This window comes from Cuculus canorus, chromosome 23 (assembly GCF_017976375.1).
Source record: "Cuculus canorus isolate bCucCan1 chromosome 23, bCucCan1.pri, whole genome shotgun sequence".
In the NCBI taxonomy this organism is placed as follows: Eukaryota; Metazoa; Chordata; class Aves; order Cuculiformes; family Cuculidae; genus Cuculus; species Cuculus canorus.
The window spans coordinates 8,028,548-8,049,977 of record NC_071423.1 but is presented as its reverse complement, the minus strand read 5'-3'; the positions used below and the strand labels follow the sequence as shown (position 1 = coordinate 8,049,977).

At 46.1% G+C, this 21,430-nt stretch overlaps 1 protein-coding gene across 1 annotated transcript in view; it reads right to left on the bottom strand.

Moving 5' to 3' along the window:
• The window catches only part of UBASH3B (ubiquitin associated and SH3 domain containing B), a 31,530-nt gene extending 13,831 nt beyond the window's left edge, over positions 1-17,699 (bottom strand). Inside the window, 10 exon segments of the mRNA XM_054086802.1 lie at positions 106-226; positions 777-912; positions 7,893-7,963; positions 7,966-8,043; positions 8,045-8,107; positions 10,361-10,530; positions 13,386-13,482; positions 13,485-13,560; positions 14,091-14,301; positions 17,693-17,699. Of these exon segments, the coding sequence (XP_053942777.1) occupies positions 106-226; positions 777-912; positions 7,893-7,963; positions 7,966-8,043; positions 8,045-8,107; positions 10,361-10,530; positions 13,386-13,482; positions 13,485-13,560; positions 14,091-14,301; positions 17,693-17,699 (1,030 nt within the window).
• Positions 17,700-21,430: the final 3,731 nt, after the last annotated feature.

Here is a 21,430-nt window from a genome sequence, read left to right as displayed (position 1 = left end):
TTAGGAAACTATAGTTTCCATCTCAGCTTTGCCTCAGGCACTTGCCACTCGCCTTCCTTCACCTCAACCCAGAGCCTGAGAGACCTACCACGGGAGCCAACTCACCTTTGGCATCGAAGCACTGGGACAACCAGTACTTCCCAAACACGACATCCATCCTTTCCCCGTGTCTGCAGACAAACAGGCAGCGTTTCTGAGGCCCTGGCTGGCTGGTTATTCTCAGGGGCTGGAAGAAAAATTACAGAATGCTCGACCTTGGTCAAAGTGCAGGGTGTATTCTGTCTGGTCTGTGGACCAGACACTTCTGGCTTTACCCTTGTGCAAATGTGGGTACAATAAACTCTTCTGAAGGTGGTAAATTGACACAGGTATCAAACTGCCAAAGTGAGTGGAGGATGCGGCCCTGATGCCCCATGCAAGAGCAGGTTTGAGGACATGAAGATGATCTGAGGACTGGAGCACCTCCCATATGAGGACAGGCTGAGAGAGTTGGGGTTGTTCAGCCTGGAGAAGGCTGCAGGGAGACCTCAGAGCAGCTTCCAGTACTGAAAGGGGCTCTAGGAAAGATGGGGAGGGGCACTTGATCAGGGAGAACAGTGATGTCTTCTCTGCTTGTAGTTTATCATGCCATTCAAAAGCTTGTAGATAGCAGCAAATTGAAGCTTTCAGTGCAGGCAGTGACAGAAGACCAGTGGATGACTTGTCAGGGGAGAATAAGTTGGTGGAAACTTGCCATCCAAACTCTGTGTGATTTATAGATGTGTGCGGGTTCCTACCTGCATGTTCTGGCAGATGATAGTGAGTGGCCCTGCGTCCCCAGGTCCTTGATCTTCCTGCTGTCTTCTTTCCAGAGCTCCGTCAGTGAAGGCTTGAAGGGATGGGGAAAATGTGGTGTTCAGAATTGAGTAGGACCTGCCAAAAATAGAAATACGTTGGCTTTGGGAATGCTTTGGACTTTGTGTGCTCAGGCTGCAGTGAGGACATTTCTGTAGCTTTCTGGAATTATGATGATTACTGTTGTCATGTTATTGCGTTATTATTTGTATTTTAGTGCTGCCTAGAGAGGACCTTGCTAAGTGATCTACACATACAAAGAGACAAATCCCACCTCAACAGGCTTTCTGTTTCCTTAGAAGCAGTTCCATAGAGCAACAGTTCCCAAACTGTGGTCTGTGAGTCTCTGTCAGCCCTCAAATGTTCTCATGGAAAATGCCAAGACCTTCCTGACAGCCATAGGATGCTCACTAGCATCATCTGGGTACCAGCTCCACTTTACTTACCATGGTCTTGTGGATTAAACTTTGGAAACTAATAGCTACAGAGAATTTTCACTCACCTTTGTTGCACAATCTATTGCTTGAGTAGGAAGCTGGAGCACAGCCCTGCCTCTCACGCTGGGCAGTTTTAGGGTTCCTGTACACAAAGTAGCTTGCCTCCCCTGGTAGGAACATGGCATATTCAGTCTGGCTTGTTGTTTCTACATTTTTTCAGTGCTGTCTATTCCGTTTCCCCTCTGTGGGAATTTATTCCTGCCAGTGCTTCCTGTTAAGCGTAGCCAAAGGGATATAATAGATCCCATTCTCTCCCAAGGGGCTTACCTAGCGATAGTCTCTGAGTAATGCTCTCATGCCTAGACGTTCAAGGATTTTGACCAATACCCTTGAGAGTAAACCCTGACAGGCAATTACAGGCTGCAGTGACCCTCTGCTGATTAGGTTACACTGCATGGGTTATGTTTGCTTAGTCATTAAAAAAAGTCAGATAATGTATGTGGTCATTTACTTTGACAGAAATAGATGCCTTTGCTTGCACTTTTCAGTGCCTTAAATATGTCAGAAGTTGCTTCATGCCTAGCACCTCATTAGGATAAATTCTCAGAGGCGTTTCATAGTTTTTAAAATAACACCATGTGCCTTTACCAATGGAACAAAAATAGGTCATCTGCATTTCTGTAAAGAACTGATCTTCTGCGGCATCATATGATTTGCACCAGTTAAAGAAGAAAAAAATATCACATTGTTGGTCTCTTATCTCCTAGGATTAGGGTGCAAGGATGAGACTGAGGTACTGGCTTAATGGTTAGGTGAAGATGCCATGCAGGGGGAGCGAGAGGTGGGGACCAGCACTGTTGATTGCCATCCAACAGTGTGAGGCAGCAGCCTTACAGCAGCCTCCAAGAGCACAGGCCTGTGGCAGCAGATAACCTCTCCATCCTCCTGCTCCTACTCTTTCAGATCTTACCTTGTAGCATTACTGATTCTCATAACTATTTATTTTATTCTTGGTGAGTTCCCAACAAGGGCTGGGCCTGATCCAAGGAACTGTTCCACTCACTGCCCAAATGCAGAGAGAGCATCAGAGATCAGGGCAGCAGATACCTCTGAGGTGGAACAGGAGTAGGATCTTGAAGAGAAGCTAAATGTAGGCAGGAGAGCTTTATAGGTAAGTTGAGGGAGATATTACCAGGTGCTGGGGTGAGAAATCACGTCTAACTCTCCTCGGAACACATGCATGTGATATATTGTAGGCAGAAGTGCAGTCAGACCACACTTCCAGCTGGCAGAATAAGGCCAACTCTGATTCAAAAGCTGCCTGACCACGTTAGTGTGTGCCAAGCCCAGGGCAGCTAAGCCCTGACCAGGAAGCACAAACAGACATTTCTCACTGTATTGACTGGTCAGTGCACCTAGCACAGATACGTCCTCAATGACCCCAAAACTTGACTATCTCAACATGAGAAGGATCTGGATTTCTTATCTGGAACTCATTTCTGTTGCTGTACAAAGTAAATGTTGAGCCTGAGCTCCTCGCCTTCTGTGTTGCAGCTTCCAACCCCTCATCCCATCTCAGCCCTTTCCTGCTTTGCCCTTATGATAGTCTTTTAAGGACACTGGCCTCAAGAATACTAGGGATTTGTTTGATTATCCTTCTTCCCTTTACCTCCAGAGCACAATTACTGAGACTTTTTCTCTCTAAGCCCTTATTAAAAGGCCATGGATGCTTTACTGTCTATTTATAGATGTTAGGATTCGCTGTGAATGATGATGAGGCAAAGGCATACTATCTTGCTGCGTCTGGAGGAGAACCATCAGTCTGATTTCAGTGGTCTCTCCTTGATGTTGCTGGAAAACAGAAACCACTGAAGCTATTTCAGCTCAGTCATCTTCTAAGCATAGGTCATTGTTTCAAAGCTTTTCCCAAAGGCTCGTGGTTCCCCTTCTTGGCAAACGGAGTCTGAAGGCAGACAACATCATCTGCTGTCTTCAGGATGATGTATGACATCTAGTGTCTTCTGGATGATGCCTTGCCTTCACTGTTTGGTCAGTGATGCTGCTGTGTCCCTGGAGGCAATGCCCTTGCAGTCAGGAATGGCCCTTTGAAGGACAGGGATGCTGCAGCAAAGGATGAAGAAAGTGCTGGTCCTCAGCTCCGTGTAGGAAGACTCCTCTGCCACATCACTCATCCTTATCTAGAGGAGAGGGTTCCCCAGGGAAAATGAACCAGTGAGTCCAGAGGAGGCCATGAAAATGATGGAAGGGCTGGAGCTCCTCTCCTACAAGGACAGGCTGAGAGAGTTGGGGCTGTTCAGCTTCGAGAAGAGAAGGCTTCAGGGAGGCTTTAGAGGAGCTTCCAGTACTGAAAGGGGCTCCAGGAAAGATGGGGACAGACTTTTTAGCAAGGCCTGTTGTGACAGGACAAGGAGTAGTAGTTTGAAACTAAAGGAGGGGAGATTTAGACTGGATTTAAGGAAGAAATTTTTAACAATGTGGGTTGTGAAACACCAGCCCAGGTTGCCCAGAGAGGTGGTGGAGGCCTCATCCCTGGAAACGTTCCAGGTCAGGTTGGATGAGGACCTGACCAACCTGATCTCATTAAAGATGCCCCTGCTTCTGCAGGGGTTGGAGTGGATGACCTGTAAAAGTCCCTTCCAACCCAAAGCATTCTGTGATTCTATGAAGACCGAGAGGAAAAAACCCTACTGAAGTCCAAATATCTTGAAAAATGAGGGCTGGTTTTCCTCCCCCTGCTAATTTTGCCAAGTCTGGCTTCTCTGGCTTATTAAAGTGGCAAAGGAATAGCTTTGTCATCTCATAGGGAGCTGAAACAGACTGGTGTGTGATCTCTACAGTGCTTCTATCCATTTGAGGGCAGAGGAGGTGATTATTCCTGGCTTTGCTGGTAATGGAAAAGCAGGGCAGGGGATCACCACAAGTTTTAGCTTTTGGCTGGTGCCACAGCTACAAAGAGAGCACGCTTTCTTCTGCCATATGCCTTGACATGAGTATGTGAAGAGACCCATGGTCTTGAATGCTTAGTTTGCGTGGCTTCTTCGGCACAAGTAAATTCTTGTACCTTCTACTGGATTTCCCACTTCTTCCGGGCTTTGTGTACTGAGGGTGGAGAGTTTCTTCTTTTGACTTGGTAACCCACTAATTGTCAGGCACGAAAGGCAACCTAGAAAATACCTTGCAGGCAGCTTGCTGGGAAGCTTTTAGGGTGGCTGTACATATGTATATAGATGTTTAATACTGGGGCAGCCTGATCTTCTGGGACGTGTCCCTGCCCATGGCAGGGGGGTTGGAACTAGATGGTCTTTAAGGTCCCTTCCAACCTAAACGATTCTATGGTTCTATGAGTACTGCATCTCAAGTTTGGTTTCATTTCAAGTAGTTTCAGCTCACCATTTGGTTTCATTTCAGGTAGTTTCAGCTCACCAGTAGCTTCTGCCGCTACTGCGGGAGGATTTCCACCTTGATAGCATACAGGGGTTTGTTTTTAATGTATCTATGGCCAGGGCCCTCTCCTAGGCTCAGTCAGAACAGATCTGACATTGATACAAACAGAGCTGGCTCCTCCCCAAAGGAGAGTCCAGTGCTTGTTTCAGAAAGGTTATTTTTCACTCATGTGCTCATACTGAAGGGATGGCTAGAATGGATTGTGGAGACTTAGGATCTATGTTGCATGGTGTGGGATGCTGAAGCAAGTTATCACCAATTACGTTCCAACCTATAGCTCTGACAGGAGATTCAATGTTTCTCCTCACTGTTACCAGCAGATGCAGTCCTTGGCATGAGAAAAAATCGTGCAGGGATGCACCGCAGCCAACAAAGAAATGTAGTTTAGGTGTACATAAAATCATTGGGGTTTGAAGAATAAAAGTGATACCATTCCTGTTTTTAGTAGATAGGGAAAAGATTCAGACCTGGAGTCTCTCAAGACACAACCTGGTTTCATGGGCCGTAACTCTGCCTTGGAGGCAAAGCCTTTTCTACCCTACTAAATAGATCATCAATATTTTCTTCTTAGCGTGGCAGCCTCTTAAGTTTGCAGCTGAGGTGTGGCCTCACCATAGGGCAGGGGTGTCTTTTTATGGTGTGTTTGTACAGTGCTAGCCAGGGAGGTCTGCGTGCCAGGCAGAGCTCTTGCGGTGCTACTTAAATATTAGCCATAAATCCCATGTCCTGCAAAGGCCACGGTTCAGCTTCTGTCCTGTGAACAGTGCAACAGGGAAACCTTTTCTAGGTGAAACATGCAGGAACTTGCAATCAGATTTTGCTGTATTAAAGACTCCATCAAACATCCCAGGACAGCATTTTGCCTGCTGTGTCTCTTGTGTGGCATAGCCAGGGTGCTGTGGCCCAGAGTGAGCTGTATTTTCAAGATGATGTTAATAATGCATGATTTTTCTCTTGAAGAATGCAGTCTCTTGTGACTAGGAGGAAAAGCTCCATGGCTGTTATTTCTTTCTTTTTCCATCTTCTGCAGGGATGAAACAGGATGTGGCTGTGTACACAGAGGTAGCACAAACCAGCCCGCAGGATCAGGGGCAGTGCTCACCAACACCAATCTTGGTTTCAACACCACCATGAAACTGGGTCCCACGTCCTGCACCGCAGCAGTTCTCCAGCAGTCCTGGTGAGTCCTGGCCATGCTTATTTTCATACCTATGAAATGAAGGGCTCTGTGCGCCATTCATCTCTTACCACAAGGATCCTACTGTGAATACTGTGTCCTAGATGGCAGCAAGCTTAGTTTGTCCTTAGCTTGCTGTATTGTTTTGACCACATGACATTCTGTAATCTAATATTCCCTGCGGGAAGCCATTGTGTAAAATGAGACTGTTTCCGGGTGTGTAATAATGTTTTTGATAAATGTTCCATATTGCATGCTCCAAATCATGATTTATAGTTTTTAGTGGTAATCAGGGAAGGGGCATTTCCTTTCTTTGCTTGTCTGGAGGAGGAGGTGCTGGAGTTACAAACCATTTGGCTTTTCTTTTAGTTGCTGCTGCAATAGTAAATTCTTTCCCATGCTACTCCCTCAAAACTCTTTCCAAGCACTATGAGAATTAAAACGCAGAATCCACTAGGGCAGGCTGCCACAGTGTATGTGGACCTCAGGCCATTTTGGCTGGCAGATTTTAGGGGAAGAAAGGATGTTCTTGCTGGATTGCAGATTGGAGGGTCTGGATTAAGTCCTGTCTTCATACAAACACTCTCATTGACTTGGCCCATGTGTCTTGATTTTCATTTCTTTAAGCTCTGGTTACTGGAGGTCTTTTCTTTCTTTCTTTGTAATTAAAGATGAGTTGGAGTTTGATAGTGACAGACTCCGTATAGATAGGTTTGTCCAGTTTGGCCAACCCATGGATTAAAGCCCTTTATTAGTGGTATTCATTTCTCAGCAGGCAAGGAAAGAATGGATGGTTGTGAGAAGAGGTGTAAATGAGTGATCTCTGGCTATGCTTGTCCCTCCTTGATGGAATTCTGAGTTGGGGAGGACCCAGTGTCTGGTATATCAAAGGGGCAGCGGCTGGGTGGCAGTCACATCTGGAAGCCAGACTGCACACTGTGATTGCCCTGTGCCTGCTCTCCATCTGTCATCCACCACATCGCATGTGTTAAGCCTGAAAAGTCACAGGAGAAGACTCCTTACCCTTTTTGCTTCCTTTATTTTGCTTGATTTGAGGAGTTGTCGGAACAGATTCTACTGAGTGCTGAGTTGGGTCAGTTCCTCTGTCTGTTCCCCGTGCTGACACGGATTAACAGAATGCTTTCCCTTTCTGCTCAGAGACCCTCCTCACAGGTCATGTTTGCCCACTGAAATTTGAAATATGAACTGTCTGTTTTGTTCTGTATCTTCACCCCTTCCCTTTGTAATGAACTGCCGCTGATGTGACTGTAACCAAACTCCTGTACCTGCTCGCTGCTTGGCAGGGGGGCAGCAGGCAGGAAACTTTTACACAAAACTACTCCGGGTGCTCTAGATTTGTCAGAGGTGTTTAGAGAGGCAGACAGCCTTGCAGGAGTGCCCAGGACCCCTCAAACACTAGTTTATTATGCTGTTTATCTAATCCCCATCAAAATCAAGAAGCATAAGGCATAAACTTATTCAACTGGATGAGGTCTGCATTCTCATTGAAGCCAACAGCAGGCAGGCAACCAACAGCTTCTGAAAATCTTGCTGAGTATCTTAAGGATCACTGCTGATCCAAAGTCCTTTTCAGGGACTCATACACAGAAGACCTCGCTTCCCAAATGAATGCTTGGATTTAAACCTTCCTGATCCTAGTCCCACCCCAGAGTTGTCTACACAGCAGTGGCTCTACAGCAGCCACCTGCTCTGGCTCCGTTTAACCAGCAGCAGTGATCTATGAGTTAATAGCTGTTGCAACATCTTAGCTAATAATCACATTGTCCTCTAATCCCATGCACAGGGGATAGCATCTGCTCTTCCTTTGCTTATGAGGACAGGTATTTGTGTGCCAGTGTGTTTTCCCCCAAATTACATTTCAGCAGCCCTGGAGACTCCTCACTTACCCAGGTGAAATCACAGCTGCTGAGCCCCAGTTTTTACAGGTGAGGGAGACTGGGCTGAGCAGCTTTACCTACCCATGAAACACCCAGGTCCCACATTCATCCGCCTACGTGATGTAATTTTCAGGCAGTAGCCCAGAAACAGCCAGTTGCATAGGGAAATGCCATAAATCCAGCCCTCACTTGTACTGGTTTGTTCCACTGGGGACATGAAAATAAAATCCCCCTGGGACCAGCTCCAGCTCATCATCATTCTGGGGGGTGATAAAGGATAGATCACTTGCAGGAGTCTGGGGGAGAAAGAGAAGCACAAATAAATGAAAGGATTGTTAATGGGAGGGAAATGTTAGCAGAGTTGGGCAGGAGCACTCCAATATTGAACCTTTAATCTTAGCAAGGTGTAAACAGCTCTCCTGGAACTACATCACTTTGTGCTTTATCTAGGAGAGCTTTACCTTCCTGGTACTTCCTGCCACTTCCCACTCTTTGCTGTTGGAAAGCTTTTCCTAGGTGTCCACCCTTTTTTCCCCTCTTTGATTCCAGGTGTATCTTTGATAATGAGGAGGGAAACAGAGAGGTGATTTTCAAGAGTAAAAATGCATCCACATGCTTAAAATCTGTTAAAATGGAACTGAATTCTTATTGAGAGCTGGAATTTACACAGTTCTGGTGGTCAGTGACCATTTTTTGTTTATCTGTAGTGGTTCTTGTTGCTGTTGCCTTTGAAGACAAGGCAGAGATGCTGTCAAGGGGCTTTGTGTCAGGTTTGACTCAGTGACTTCCAGCTCTCAAAACTGTTCATGAGAAAGCACAGGACAAAGCAGAGTTGGTGAGAAATGCTGGGATGTGGCCATACTGTTTTCTTGGTATTTCCTAACTTGAACAGGATGAAGTTAAAAGGTGGGGGAAAGACCCACTTCCCTCTCTTCTCTTCACTGAAGCATGAGGAATCCATATGTATTAAATGTCTGTCAGTAACTTTCCTTGGGAATGGCTACAGCAGCTCCCATTTAAAAGGAGAACAAACACCTTATTAGTACCTGGCCCAAGCCAAAACTTCCGGCATGGCAACACACAAAGGAAAACTATAATCTCGACTGAGCAGCTCTGTTCTCCTGATGGTGTCAGTATGTTTGCTCACTAATCCTCCTAGACTATTTGTGGTATCTTCAAAGGAAGATGGAAACTAGTCATTGTCACCTGATACCACAGGGCCAAAACTTTCACACATGGCTGCCTCAAGTCAGATACGCAAAGACAGGAGTTGGTTTTCATCAGCAACTCCCTTTGCAATCAGTGACAGTCTTGCAGAGTCTAAAGACAAGACAACTCTTTGGATAGGAAAGGAGGCTGTCATACATGGGAAGCATGGCCTGGGCTGGGTCAGAGTGCTGTATACGAGAGACATAAGCTCAAAGCTTTGGCATCTGCTTACTTCATGGTGTGCTGGACCAGAATCAATTTTTCCCCCTCCGCCACAGTTTTTGTGTGTCTGACTCCGGACAGTGCACTTTGGTGGGATCAGCCACCCCAACTGTAGGGACTAATTAGCCGCCTGAGCAGGCACCTCCTGGAGGTACCCTCCTCCAGAAGGCGATTCATCTGGTTCTAAGAGACATCTTGGGTGGGCCAGGTGACTGACTTTATGGAGGCGCCTGTTCCTCTGCACTGAGCCTCAGCGCTAAGGGAGCCTTAAGAGGTCTAACTTGGGGATATTGACAGGGAGGTGAGATGAACCTCAGGCCTGGTTTCTCTGTGCCCAAGACCCCAATCTATAAAATAGAAATAATATCTTTTTCCTGCATATTGTGTTGTTAAGACAATTAAATGCTGCAGTTATAGAATCCCTGTGAGTAACTGAAGTATATAGGCTATGAGGGTAAACGTTTCTTATATGGTGAAAGCAAATGCTGTGATTAATAACAATATCAAGCCTGTACAGAAGAAATAGATAGTGGTCAGGTTAATGTACTGGCCTCGTTCTTGAGAGATCTGACTGGCTTACATTGAGCTAACAGGAGAGTCATTGTTGGAATTAACTAATCCATCAGGACATCGTTCCCACAAGAAGCAAGAAACGAGGTGGGTGAAATAGTAAGACTAGACAGTATGAGTAAAAAGGCACATTGTGGCTGCCCCATCCCTGGAGGTGTTCAAGGCCAGGTTGGATGGGGTTTTGAGCAACTTGATCCAGTGGGAAGTGTCCCTGCCCATGGCAGAGGTTGGAACTTGATGGTCTTTAAGGTCCCTTCCAACCCAAACCATTCCACGATTCTCCGATTGTAAGATGGTCTGTGTGTTAAGATGACTAGTAGGATGTGGGAGATCTATGTTCTGGGTGTCCCCGTGGGACCTGAGGCAAATTCCTTAATGTCCATATAGTCTGTGCTGCGTATCCAGACAGCTCTCAGCAGGAGGGCTCATGGGAGTCCTCACTCAGCTTGCAGCCTGCGCACACTCTGGAGCTGTTCAAACAGCCTGTGACTCTGCTAGGTCCCCTTTTTTTGGTAATTTTTGGACTGAAACAGGCTCCAAAGATTTACCTCATGATTGACGAAGCGTATGTCTCTGGAGAATATTGCAGCAACCCAGTCACAGCCAAGCCTGACATCGATGTTCTGTGCTAACTTCTCCAGCGTGGGCAGGTGACTGGTCTGGAAGTGATAGGCCAGTGTCACGTGGAGCTGCTTCTTGTGGGGCTCCACATGAACATCTGCAACGAGAAGATGTCAGCTAACAAGCAACTGTCAAGATTAGCAGCTTTTTGAAGGTGTGTCTATCACTCCTGAAGAGGAACTGGGAGCAGAACTTTGGGAGTTGGACTAGATGATATGTAAAGGTCCCTTCCAACCCAAAGCATTCCATGATTCTCTGAACTCTCCAAGATAGCTTAAGTGGAACAAACTATAGGCCAGTTTCTGATGCGGGAAGTCAAGCATGAGTTCTCTCTAGATGTTGCACCTTGGGTCAAATCATTAAGAGATTCATGGTCTGATTCAGGACTGAGTCACACCAGGGCAGCAGACTGGGCATCCTTGCTGAACAGCCAAAGCACGTTTGCATTCAGAAACCAACAGATTTCTGGATGGTGTGATAAGTTACTGTAATTTTTAAACTACTTGGTCTTCTGCCATAAAAGACCTCTTTCCAGGAAAAGGGGATGGCTTTCTTTCATTGAGAATCTCTCCAGAATAAGCAAGTTAAAAATCTTAATTTTTACTCTCCTTTCTCCTACATCAGCAGTTACAAATCCATGGAATTTACCGGTTCATGCGAGTTGATTAAATCTTTTCTCTGAACATTTATTGGATTGCCAGTTTGCCCACTGAGGGTGAGCAATTCCAAAACTGTGGAAGCAGACAGTGACATAATAATGGTTCAAAATGATCCTGCAGAAAAAGAACCTTTATTAGGAGAAGATTCCAGGAAGCAGAAAGGTGAAAGTATGTGAAATATTTGGACTCTTCCAGTAGATGTGGAAATCATAGGATACGTTGTTTGCATGTAATTTATTCTTGCTTATTCAACCAAAAACTGCAATTAAATTTGACTGATTATTCAGTCAAAATTGCAGCTATTCAGAGCCTTGGTGCCAAGTGCCAGCCAGGGGTAGCTTTGCAAGCTCATCCATCTTTTTTTTGATCAGCAAGAAAAAATGTGTTCTGAATCTCTGAAAAAGCCCTAGAGACTCTAATGTGATAACCTGACCAAGCTGTGGACTGCAATGCAGCAATCAGGCTCCCCTAAGAAAGAAACAATTTGGTCTGAATTGGAGCAGGTGCAGGGGCAGAAGCTTGCGGGAAGCTGTTGATGCTTCCTCTTCTGAGTTAGTGTTTTGGGGGTAAGAACTGCCCTTTCTGACTGTGTTGGTTTGGAGGGTACATCTGTGCTGTGCAGGGGAACACTTGTACTGTCCTTACATGGCTACAGCATTCCTTGGGCCCGCCTAATGTCTCTGTGCATCTCCTGCTGCCTTCCAAATTGTGCATTTTGTAAAGACCACAGCTGTTTCCTCCTTCCAGAGCTGAAATGGGCTCCAGGAAAGCTGGGGAAGGGGGCTTTTGATCATGGAGGGCAGGGGTAGGACGAGAGGGAATGGTTTTCTGCTGAAAGCGGAGAGATTGAGATGAGATCTTTGGAAGAAATTCGTTTCTGTGAGAGTGGGGAGGCACTGGCACAGTTGCCCAGAGTATTCAGGTTGTCCCATCCCTGAAGGTGTTCAAAGCCAGGTTGGATGGGGCTTGGAGCCCCTGATCCAGTGGGAGGTGTCCCTGCCCATGGCAGGAGGTTGGAACTGGATGGGCTTTAAGGTCCCTTCCGACCCAAACCATTCTGTGAGTCTAAGAGGAAGAAAAGTTCTAGGCCTCTGTACAGCTGAAAGCAACACGTTTTAGTGGTGTGATGAACATACAACCTCCACCTCTTCCTCTGACCCAGGGCAGAGACTTGGAGCTGTTCTGCATAGTGCTATGGGATGTTCGTCTAGCGCGCAGAACACCCCAGGGACTCAGGAGTTGCTGCACCTTAATGCACTTTAACTCCAGGATAAGCCTTTGATAATAAAGGACTAAACCGTTTATGTTGTGACTAGTCCAGGCTGAGCACTACAGCAACAGAGAGTGGGAGGATTAGTCAGGGTGCTTTTATAGGGCTCCGATTCTGTTCTGACTTCCAAGTTTGGAGGCAATCAGAGGACAGACACAGAGCCTGGAGATCATTGGAGCACAGGGTGCTCTGGTTATTTCCCTCTTCCCAGCTCATGATGGGTTCCCCGCTCTAGAAGCAGCAGAGGACCCAGCAACAGAGCCAGCTGCATCAGTACTGAGGTAGAGTTGTTTGAAAAAGTTCCCTCCTAGGTTGCCAGGGTACCTGAGGTCTTCTTACAGAGCCCTGTTAGCATCTCAGAAATGCAGTGAAAAATCAAACGCAGCCTTTACATGGCTGGGGAAAGTTTTGTGGCAGTGGCTTGAGTGGAGCAGGAAATGCTCAGCCTTGCAGACAGAGCGTCTGTCTGAAAGGTTAAGGAACCACCAAATGTCAGCTTCCCTTTCAGGAGATAACACTTCAGACTAAGTCTGAGGTGATCTGTCAACTGAAAAAGCACTGAAACCCAAAGCACCTGATGGGGTGTTCCTCTTGGGCTCTTAGCCTTCAGGACACTTTAAAAACAAGTATTGGCTTAATGAGCTTCATTTCTTCATACCATCAAAATTTTGGTTTCTGAAAACCACAGAATCATGGAATGGTTTGGGTTGGAAGGGACCTCAAAGACCATCCAGTCCCCACTCCTGTGCCACATGAAGGGACACCTCCCACTGGATCTCCAAGCCCCATCCAACCTGGTCTTGAACACCTCCAGGAATGGGGCAGCCACCACTGCTCTGGGCAACCTGGACCAGGGCCTCCCCACCCTCACAGGGAAACATTTCTTCCTAAGAGCTCATCTCGTCTCAATCTCCCCTCTTTCAGCATAAAACTGTTCCCCCTCATCCCAATCCTGCACTCCCTAAAATGCCGAAACCTCGACTGAGCTGTGAGCTCTTTGTAGTTGCCAGCATAGTCACTCACCTGCTTTAGAAGCAGCCTCTGCAGCAAAGTCTGCAGCAAACTTCTTGAGCACCTCAGCACTTTCTTCCTTGACAAAAAGACCATGAAAGTTTTGAGGATGTTGTAGAGCTCCAAAGGCAGAGACCAGAGGAGCAGGGATTGCATTTCCAGCCGCATCACGGTGGCCTGCAGAAGCCTTCAGTGAGGAGCATCCACCCTGCGGTCCCTCGTACACTGCCAAAGGAAATGGGACAAGTATTTCTCAGGTGAAATCATTTCCTCACGGCTTGGACCACTTAGGTCCCTAGTGCAGTCCAGTAGAGAAAGGAAAGGCTGGGGTGGTGGGTGGTGTGAAGGGTGCTACATTCACTATAATGCAGTGAGAAAAGCACAGGGTATGTGGAGATAAAAGCGTTAGAAATCATCTGCCCCTCCCTATGTTCTCAAAGTCAGGAGTCAAGCTATCCCCAAGCAACCTCACTCCCCCCTCCCCCAAACTGTTTTCATCTTAAACAATGCCTTAAGATGATGAGAATTGGTCTTCTGCCTCTGCTCTTCCCTGAAACCAACCTACTTAAAAACAGTTTACCTCCTCAACAAGCCCGGGCATCAGGCTGTGCTGGTAACAACCCCCAGTGCCGGAGCACAAAACCCTTCTGAATGAAACTGTAACGTCTCCCAGCTGAGCCTGGCAAGGGCTGCTCATGAATGCATGCATAAGGCAACGGAAAGAGAAGCTCTGGTTTACCATAAAAGAACATGGCAAGGGTGATATGTGGGAAAATGTTGTGAGCTTTGTTCTTCCCACAGATCTGCTTTGACTGCTGCCAGAACTCAGACAGCTTCTGAGCCAGGGGACCAGTGGGGCGCAGGTAGAGAACGTACTCCCGGGGCAAGGGGGTCACGAGGAATGGGTCACCCACATGGGAGAACAAGCCTGACAAGGAGAAAGAAGTGTTAGGCTAACATATAAAATATTACTTTTTCCCAGCAAAACCTGATTCTCCTGTCCTCTCTCCCTTTTGTTCTTCCTTAATGGAAGAAGTCAGCTCCTGCGGGTCAGGAGGAGAGGTGTACCATCTCACTTGTAGCCCATTACCACTGCTAGGTAATACAGAAAATGGGCTTTTAGTTTCAGACTGAGGCTCTGAAGATCTAACCTGGGTCACTGCTTCTGCCTTTCTGCTTGTGGTGTGCAAAACACAGGGAGGAGAGCACTCAGATTGCTCAATAACTTTGAAAAGGCAGCTCTCGGTTTTCTGTTTAGGTGCTAGGGTGGAGAGAGCAGTGGTTCCTTTCTCTCACCTTTTTTTGCTATTACTTGAGATTGCAAACTCTCTCAGACAAAGCTTCTTTCTGCACTGCTTGCTTGAATATCGTCTCACTAATTTTGCTACTACTTTTCAGATAATGCCCCCTCTTTAAATGTTCCACATTGTAATAGCTAAAATCTTAAATTCAATGCTTTCCTTTAGTCTTTCATAACATTTATTACTTCATACCAACCAGTCACATGCAGCGTTGGACACTTCTTCCCGCCTGTTTGATGGCCAGGGCCTTTTTGTCTAAGGAGAGAGCAAAATAAAAGGAGTATTTCAGTGATGATGGGTTATATGGCTACTGTCACATCTATTGCTTTAACCTGGGTCTGTGCTGGGGAAGGGCTGTAATGATGTGATTAGAAACCTGCAGAATATGCTTTCAGACTGATTCACTCACCCTCGGGGCTTTCTATTAGACTGTAAAATCACCAGACACAGTTTGAAGGGCAGAATCTTGCACCTGTTCAAAGTGTGAGATAGGGACCTTGGGTTTTCCCTGCTTGGCCTGGTGTTTTTATAGAGTCGTAGACTCACTAAGGTTGGAAAAGACTTCTAAGCTCATCCAGCCCAACTGTCAGCCCAACACCACTGTGTCTACTAAACCATGTCCTAAAGTGTCACATCTACACACTTTTTAAACCCCTCCAGGGAAGGAGACTTACCGCTGCCCTGGGCAGCCTCTGCCAGTGCTTCACCGCTGTTTTGGTGAAGGAATTTTTCCTACTATCCAATCTAAACCTCCCCTGGTGCAACTTGAGGCCATTTCCTCTCATCCTATTGCTTGTTGCTTGAGAGAGGAGACCTGCACCCACCTCACTACAACCTCCTTCCAGGCAGTTGTAAAGAGCAATAAAGTCTCCCCACAGCCTCCTCTTCTCCAGACTAAGGTTTGGGGTTTTTTTTTCTAGGTAGAGAAGCACCAGCTATTGGCACTTAATGACCTCTTTGCTGGTCATTTGCCTAGCATGAAAATTGAAAATTTTGGGTCTCGTAGTGCAGCCATCTCAATAGCACTAAGTACAAGAAAAATTCAACTGCCACCAGGAGGCACAAACCAGAGATTTTTCAGGTTACAATAATCTGCCAATATTTGCTACCTCCCTTCAGTCCTGTCTGCGTTGAAAGTGCTCTTTTACTTATTTCCCTTCAGGTTGCCTATCAATCCCTTTTCGCTCCAGCTAGGAAGACCCGAGTCTTCTGTTCAACAAGTTCTCCAGTTGCAGAACAAACCAGCACAGTGCTGTTTGGCTTGTAGAGATATAATAGTGTTTTCCAAATGCTCGACATCAGCATTGAAATGCAGCTGTGGATCAGCTCAGCTTTGTAACACTAGAGGCTGCCAAAATGAAGAATTCATCAGAATCCAAATGGAATAAATATTTAGCAAAAATTATAAATGAAGGAGACAGAAAAAGACAGAAACGGTAGGAGTGTGAGGCAGAAGTCAGGCCCTCAGCTGGGTGTCAGGAGGCAAAGAGGTGGTTTCAGAGCTTTCTAGTTCAGGAAAGAAGGGTGGTATTGCTCTCAAACAAGTGCTACAGATCTGGTAGGAGGGAGGCCAAAATGAATGGGGTGCTGATTTAACCTAATGAACCAGCACATGCTCAGCAAACACTTGTGCCAAATGGTGTGGGTGGAGGAAGGTCTGAGGAGCAAGAAGCCTTTGCAGACGGCGAGAGACAGGTCTCCAGGCAGCTGTGTCCTGAAGCCAGAGAAGGGACCCTACAGATAGGCAGTGCCAGAAAAAGATCTGCATCCTACACACTGCACTGGTAGACAAAGGTTTCTCTCCCAGTGTTAGACAACAGAGGATGCTTGCAGGTGCCTGCGTGGCTCCCACTGAAGGAAAAGCCCTGCTGCCTGCCATTTGGTGTGAAAAGCACAAGCAAGGATACAGCCCATGGATGGACAAAGGTGACAGCCAGTTGTATTTTCATGTTGTTAATTTGGCCAAAGCAGCTGCCTCCCTTTGGTTGTGTGGGTTTTACATGCTGTGTCTCAGAGCTGCCTGTTAGTGACAAATTCTGACTGAGGACAGGAAAACTTCTAGTTTATACTAGCCAGCCTCAAACCGTAACCTAATCTTACTAAATAAGGTATGTTACAGGCTTGATAATAGTGCAAATGCCTTGCTGATGTTAAGCTAGAGGGAATGAGTCTGACTAAAGGGACAAGATTAATATACTATGCACCCTGGGTTACTGGCTTTGAGAAGATGCTGTTGATTGGTTATAAGAAGCAGGTCCAAGTGAGGCAAAAGGTTGATGACTCCAGGGTCTAGATTTAGGGCAGCTGGGACCCTCCAGCATTTCTTGTTCCTGCCTACAGCACTGTTTACTGCTTTTCTGCTGCCCTTTTTTGTCTGCAGTGATGACTTTTGAAAGCACTCTGATAACCATGTGAGAATATGCAACGTTACCCACCAACCTGCAGACATGTGCTGTTGACTCAGCTGTGTTTCAGCTCTGCCCTTGGCTTCCCCACCCCTTGAATATACATATTTTTGTTCATTTGGAGACTAAGAGGAAGGCAGAAAGATAATGCTGCAAAAAAGGGCTGTGTTGCAAACGTGTGATTATGAAAATACTTCCTCCTGAAGCGTTTTGCTGCCCTTATCTGCCAGCATTCACTTGAGATCAGTGGAGTGCCAGTACAAGCACCTGCTTTCTGAAAGGATGCATCTCACGTGGTTAACATCATGGTTTGGTCTGTCCTACCTTGCTGACCTTTCCCTAGTCTGACTCAAATGCACTATGCAAAGCAGCCGTTGCTTTGCTTTGAAAAGTGGTTCAGATAAGAGCAAGGAGCAAAAAGCTCTCCTCTTGCACAGGCTGGAAACCTTTCAGAGACGGTGGGCAATGTCCCGCTGCCTCAGCTGGCCGGCTAAGCATCTTCCCTGCCCTGGTTTCACCATCCACTTCTCCTATGTTGTCTTTGCTCAGTTCACCTTCCCTCTTGCCTGGGTTTATGCTCTTTAAAACCCGACGAAAATATGACTCTCCTAACCATACATCTTGCCACTGAAGTGCGTCTGTCTGTGTTGCATTAATTAAAAACGCAGCAAATTCAAAACCACCTTCTCAGTAAAGCTCTGGCTTTGAAATGAGCAGTTTTCCTGCTGCAAAGTGAGGGCAGACAAGCTGGCTCTCCCTCCAGACCCCAAAGCAGATCTCTGAAGGAGTCATGCACAATCCAGCAGGACAGATGGTTCTGCCACCCACCCTTGTTGACTTGTTTGCTTAATGAATTGATGTTTCCTTGGAACAAATTGCACAATAGAGCTCTGCTGGAATTCACTGCAGCTCCTTCTCCATTGCCTTTGTGCTGCTGGAACCCCAAAGGGCGTTCAAAAACATTAGGCTGGGCCCCACATAGTTTTGTTCAGGCATGATTTCAAAAGGTGCCTATCTCTTCCATGGGGACAATGAACTCCCTTTTCAATTCAATTTTCAGCACGAGCAGGAAATATTGCATAAAGCAAACAAAAGCCAAGGTATATTTTCATTGCCAGAGCTAAAGCTGAGAGACTCTTTTCTTTCTTTTTAATTTAGTGCTGGGAATGGTGATGAATGATGGCCTCTGGCTAGTGACAAAACAGGGCACGCACTGCATCCTTCCTAAATAACCTCCTCTGTAACCATCAGCCAGAACCTGGAGAGGACCCATCCTCCTCCTGCTCCAGCCCCCAGGTTCTGCCAAGATCAACTTCGTAAAAGTTGAGTACTCAAAACTAATCACAGCTCTGTTTGGCCACTTACAAAAGTGGCCTGATTTTCATAACTGCTGAGTGCAGTGGGAGCTGGGAGGCATATTCTGCTCCTGAGAAAATCAGGTCACTTAATTAGGTGAGTAGCTATGTCTTAGGTGCTCAGATTTACTCATGCTGGGTAGTAAGTGTTAGCTGTAGTATTGTAGCTAGCGATAAAAAGTAGTTTTGTGACGCAGATGTATCAGAAAAGGAAAAAAAGCCAGAAAATAAGTTGTTTTTCAGCATCCACTAAACCAGCATCACACAGTAATCATTTCTGATCATGCAAAAATTGCAGATAGAAGGTGAAAAGCTTTGTGCAGCATTACGAGTCCCTCAAGCCACCCAGTTCCTTCATGTCTTTACTTCTGCTGCCTCAGAGATGAAGCACAGGGAAATCATTTACCAATGAGCAGCAGCACGGAACAGCAACTCCAAACCAAGTGCAAGTGAGATGCTACTTCTAACTGCAGGCCTGGAGATGGAGTTTAGGGAAGGGGAAAGCAGATGCCAATAGCAACCAAGCTCAGAGTCCTCCCTGTGACGCTTTTCAATGTCAGGTCACAAGGAAAGTCTCCCTCCATGCCATCGCTGGTTAAACAGTACCGAAATATTGCTAGGAAGCATCCCAGCTAAACAGTTGACCCCTCAGCCTGAAAGCTTAGAGCAGAACCGATGTTGCCGCCGTTGCATACGTATTAATGTATTTAATGTGTAAATGTGCCCGATGTTGCCGCCCTGGCATACATATTAATGTATTTAATGTGTAAATGGTGCCCATTTTTACCATTAATGGGAGAGCACACAGCTCTGCGGGCTACAGAACTTAACTCATTGCTCTTGAAGGGTTTTTTGCTTCCTGCAGTTTCAGAGTAGGGAAAGAAAAAGCAACAGGAGAATGTCAATCCAGCTAGGAAATATATCTCAATAAACATAAAATATAATGGCAAAATCCCATTTACTTCAGAGGAAATGACTATAATGGAGAATGATGCATTAACCATAAAGAGAACCTTCAGTCTCAGAAGCACCACACAGAAATCCTTCCTCTGTAAATGCTCAGGTTTCTTATTCTAGTCCAGTCTAAAACAGGAGGGTGTCAGCTGCTGTAGCACAGGGCAATGAACTGCATATGGGAGAGTTGATGCAAACAACACAAGGGATGGGGGCGAACTATTTTGAGATATTTATCTGCACCTGTATTATATTTTAATCACTAGAAAGGTATGCAAACTTTGGGGTGGTGGTGTCCACAGCAGAGATCAGGCGATGTGCGAGGCACTGTGCTAGGGTAGGAATGAGGAATGTATTTGTGTGCATGCAGGGCCCCCGGGCTCCGCTGCGGCCAGGTGGGCTGCAGGGGCGGAGGCGTTCAAGCCCTTGGTGTGCTGGCCCTTCAGGTATGTACAGAGCAGGGACTGCTGCAGGCAACCTCCTCTCCTCCCCCTTACACGTTCAAATACACCAAGGCTGAGTCACACAGCTTGTGTGAGCCCTCAGGTCCAGGCAGCCCATTTGTTCTCCAGAAGCAATGTCTAATTCATATAAAGTTGGCCCCTGTGGCAGCTGCTCAGGACTGAATTTCCCCATTCCCATTGGTTCTCCTTTTGCTATAATAAGCAGAGATTCAAACGCTGCTGTGGGTAAAGCTGACCTCTTTGTGTTCGGAAGAGGGATCTTGCTTTACTGCTCACTGAGGCAGTAGAAAATGCTAACAGCAGCCTCTACCTCAGATCCACCTACGAGTTCTCTGCCCACGGAGGCAGTGAGGGATTTGTGAATGAGCAATGGAAGGATGGAGGCAGCCTGTAAAAGAAAGAGAATGACTAAATCTTTCCTTTCATTATGTACCTCAAGTCTAGACAAACTTCATATCCGAGAACAAAAGCCCTCAGAGGGATGGATTCATCATTTCAAGTAGCTCTGAGTCTTTGGTGCATAAAATATTTAGCTGTGTAAATAAAGATGTTTGGGGAACTGCAGCAAATATGATGGAAGTATTTGGCTCTCCTCATCATTAAGTTCAGTTCAAAGGACTGCCTGAGTAGAATAGTTTGGGAAGGTACTCAAAGCTTGTCCAGTTCCACCCCCTGCCATGGGCGGGGACACCTCCTACTGGATCAGGTTGCTCAGAGCCCCATGCAGCCTGGCCTTGAACACCTCCAGTGTGGGATCCATGACTGCTCTGGGCACCCTGGGCCAGTGCCTCACTGCTCTCACAGGAAAACATTTCTTCCTAAGTTCTCCTCTCAATCTCCCCTCTTTCAGCTGAAAACCGTTCGCCCTCGTCCTATCCCTGCACTCCCTGATCAGGAGCCCCTTCCCAGCTTTCCTGGAGCCCCTTTCAGTACTGGAAGCTGCTTTAAGGTCTCCCTGGAGCCTTGTCTTCTCTTCTCTAGGCTGAACATAAAAAGATAGGAATACTAGATCAAAACTTACTCTAAATGAGTTTGAAAGAAGAATGCTGTTAAATAGAACATTTATCTCAGGAATATAAAATAGGCATCTTTATTTTTTGCTTGTGTGTGTATAAATTTGTATTTATGTAAACATATATTCAAACAAATATATGTATTTTTTTAAAGCTTGACTTATTTCAGTCTTTGTTGGCGTACGGTAAAAGAATAGAAACTGAAATGCTAGCTGGCTCCAATGAATGGCAAAAAATGAGTTCTTTTCCAGATGCAACTGCAGTTGTTTGGAGCACGTCTGCCAACCCAGGTACAGGGCAGAAACCTGTTAACTTCTCCCTTAGCTCAGTCATCCAATGCGGTCACAGTGCTGCAGGTCCTGAATTCAAACCCTGCAAGATGTACAGGGAAGCAGTTATAAATTCTTTGCAAACAGTAGAATTCCCAGCTTTTTGTGTGTATGCTTGTTTCCAAATTACCCATCAGGTGACCTTTTCAGACTCCTTAATTTTTGTAGTTTTCATCAATTGTTTATACTGTTAACAGTACAGTAGTGGAAACGTGTCTATTTTAGGCTTTCAATAA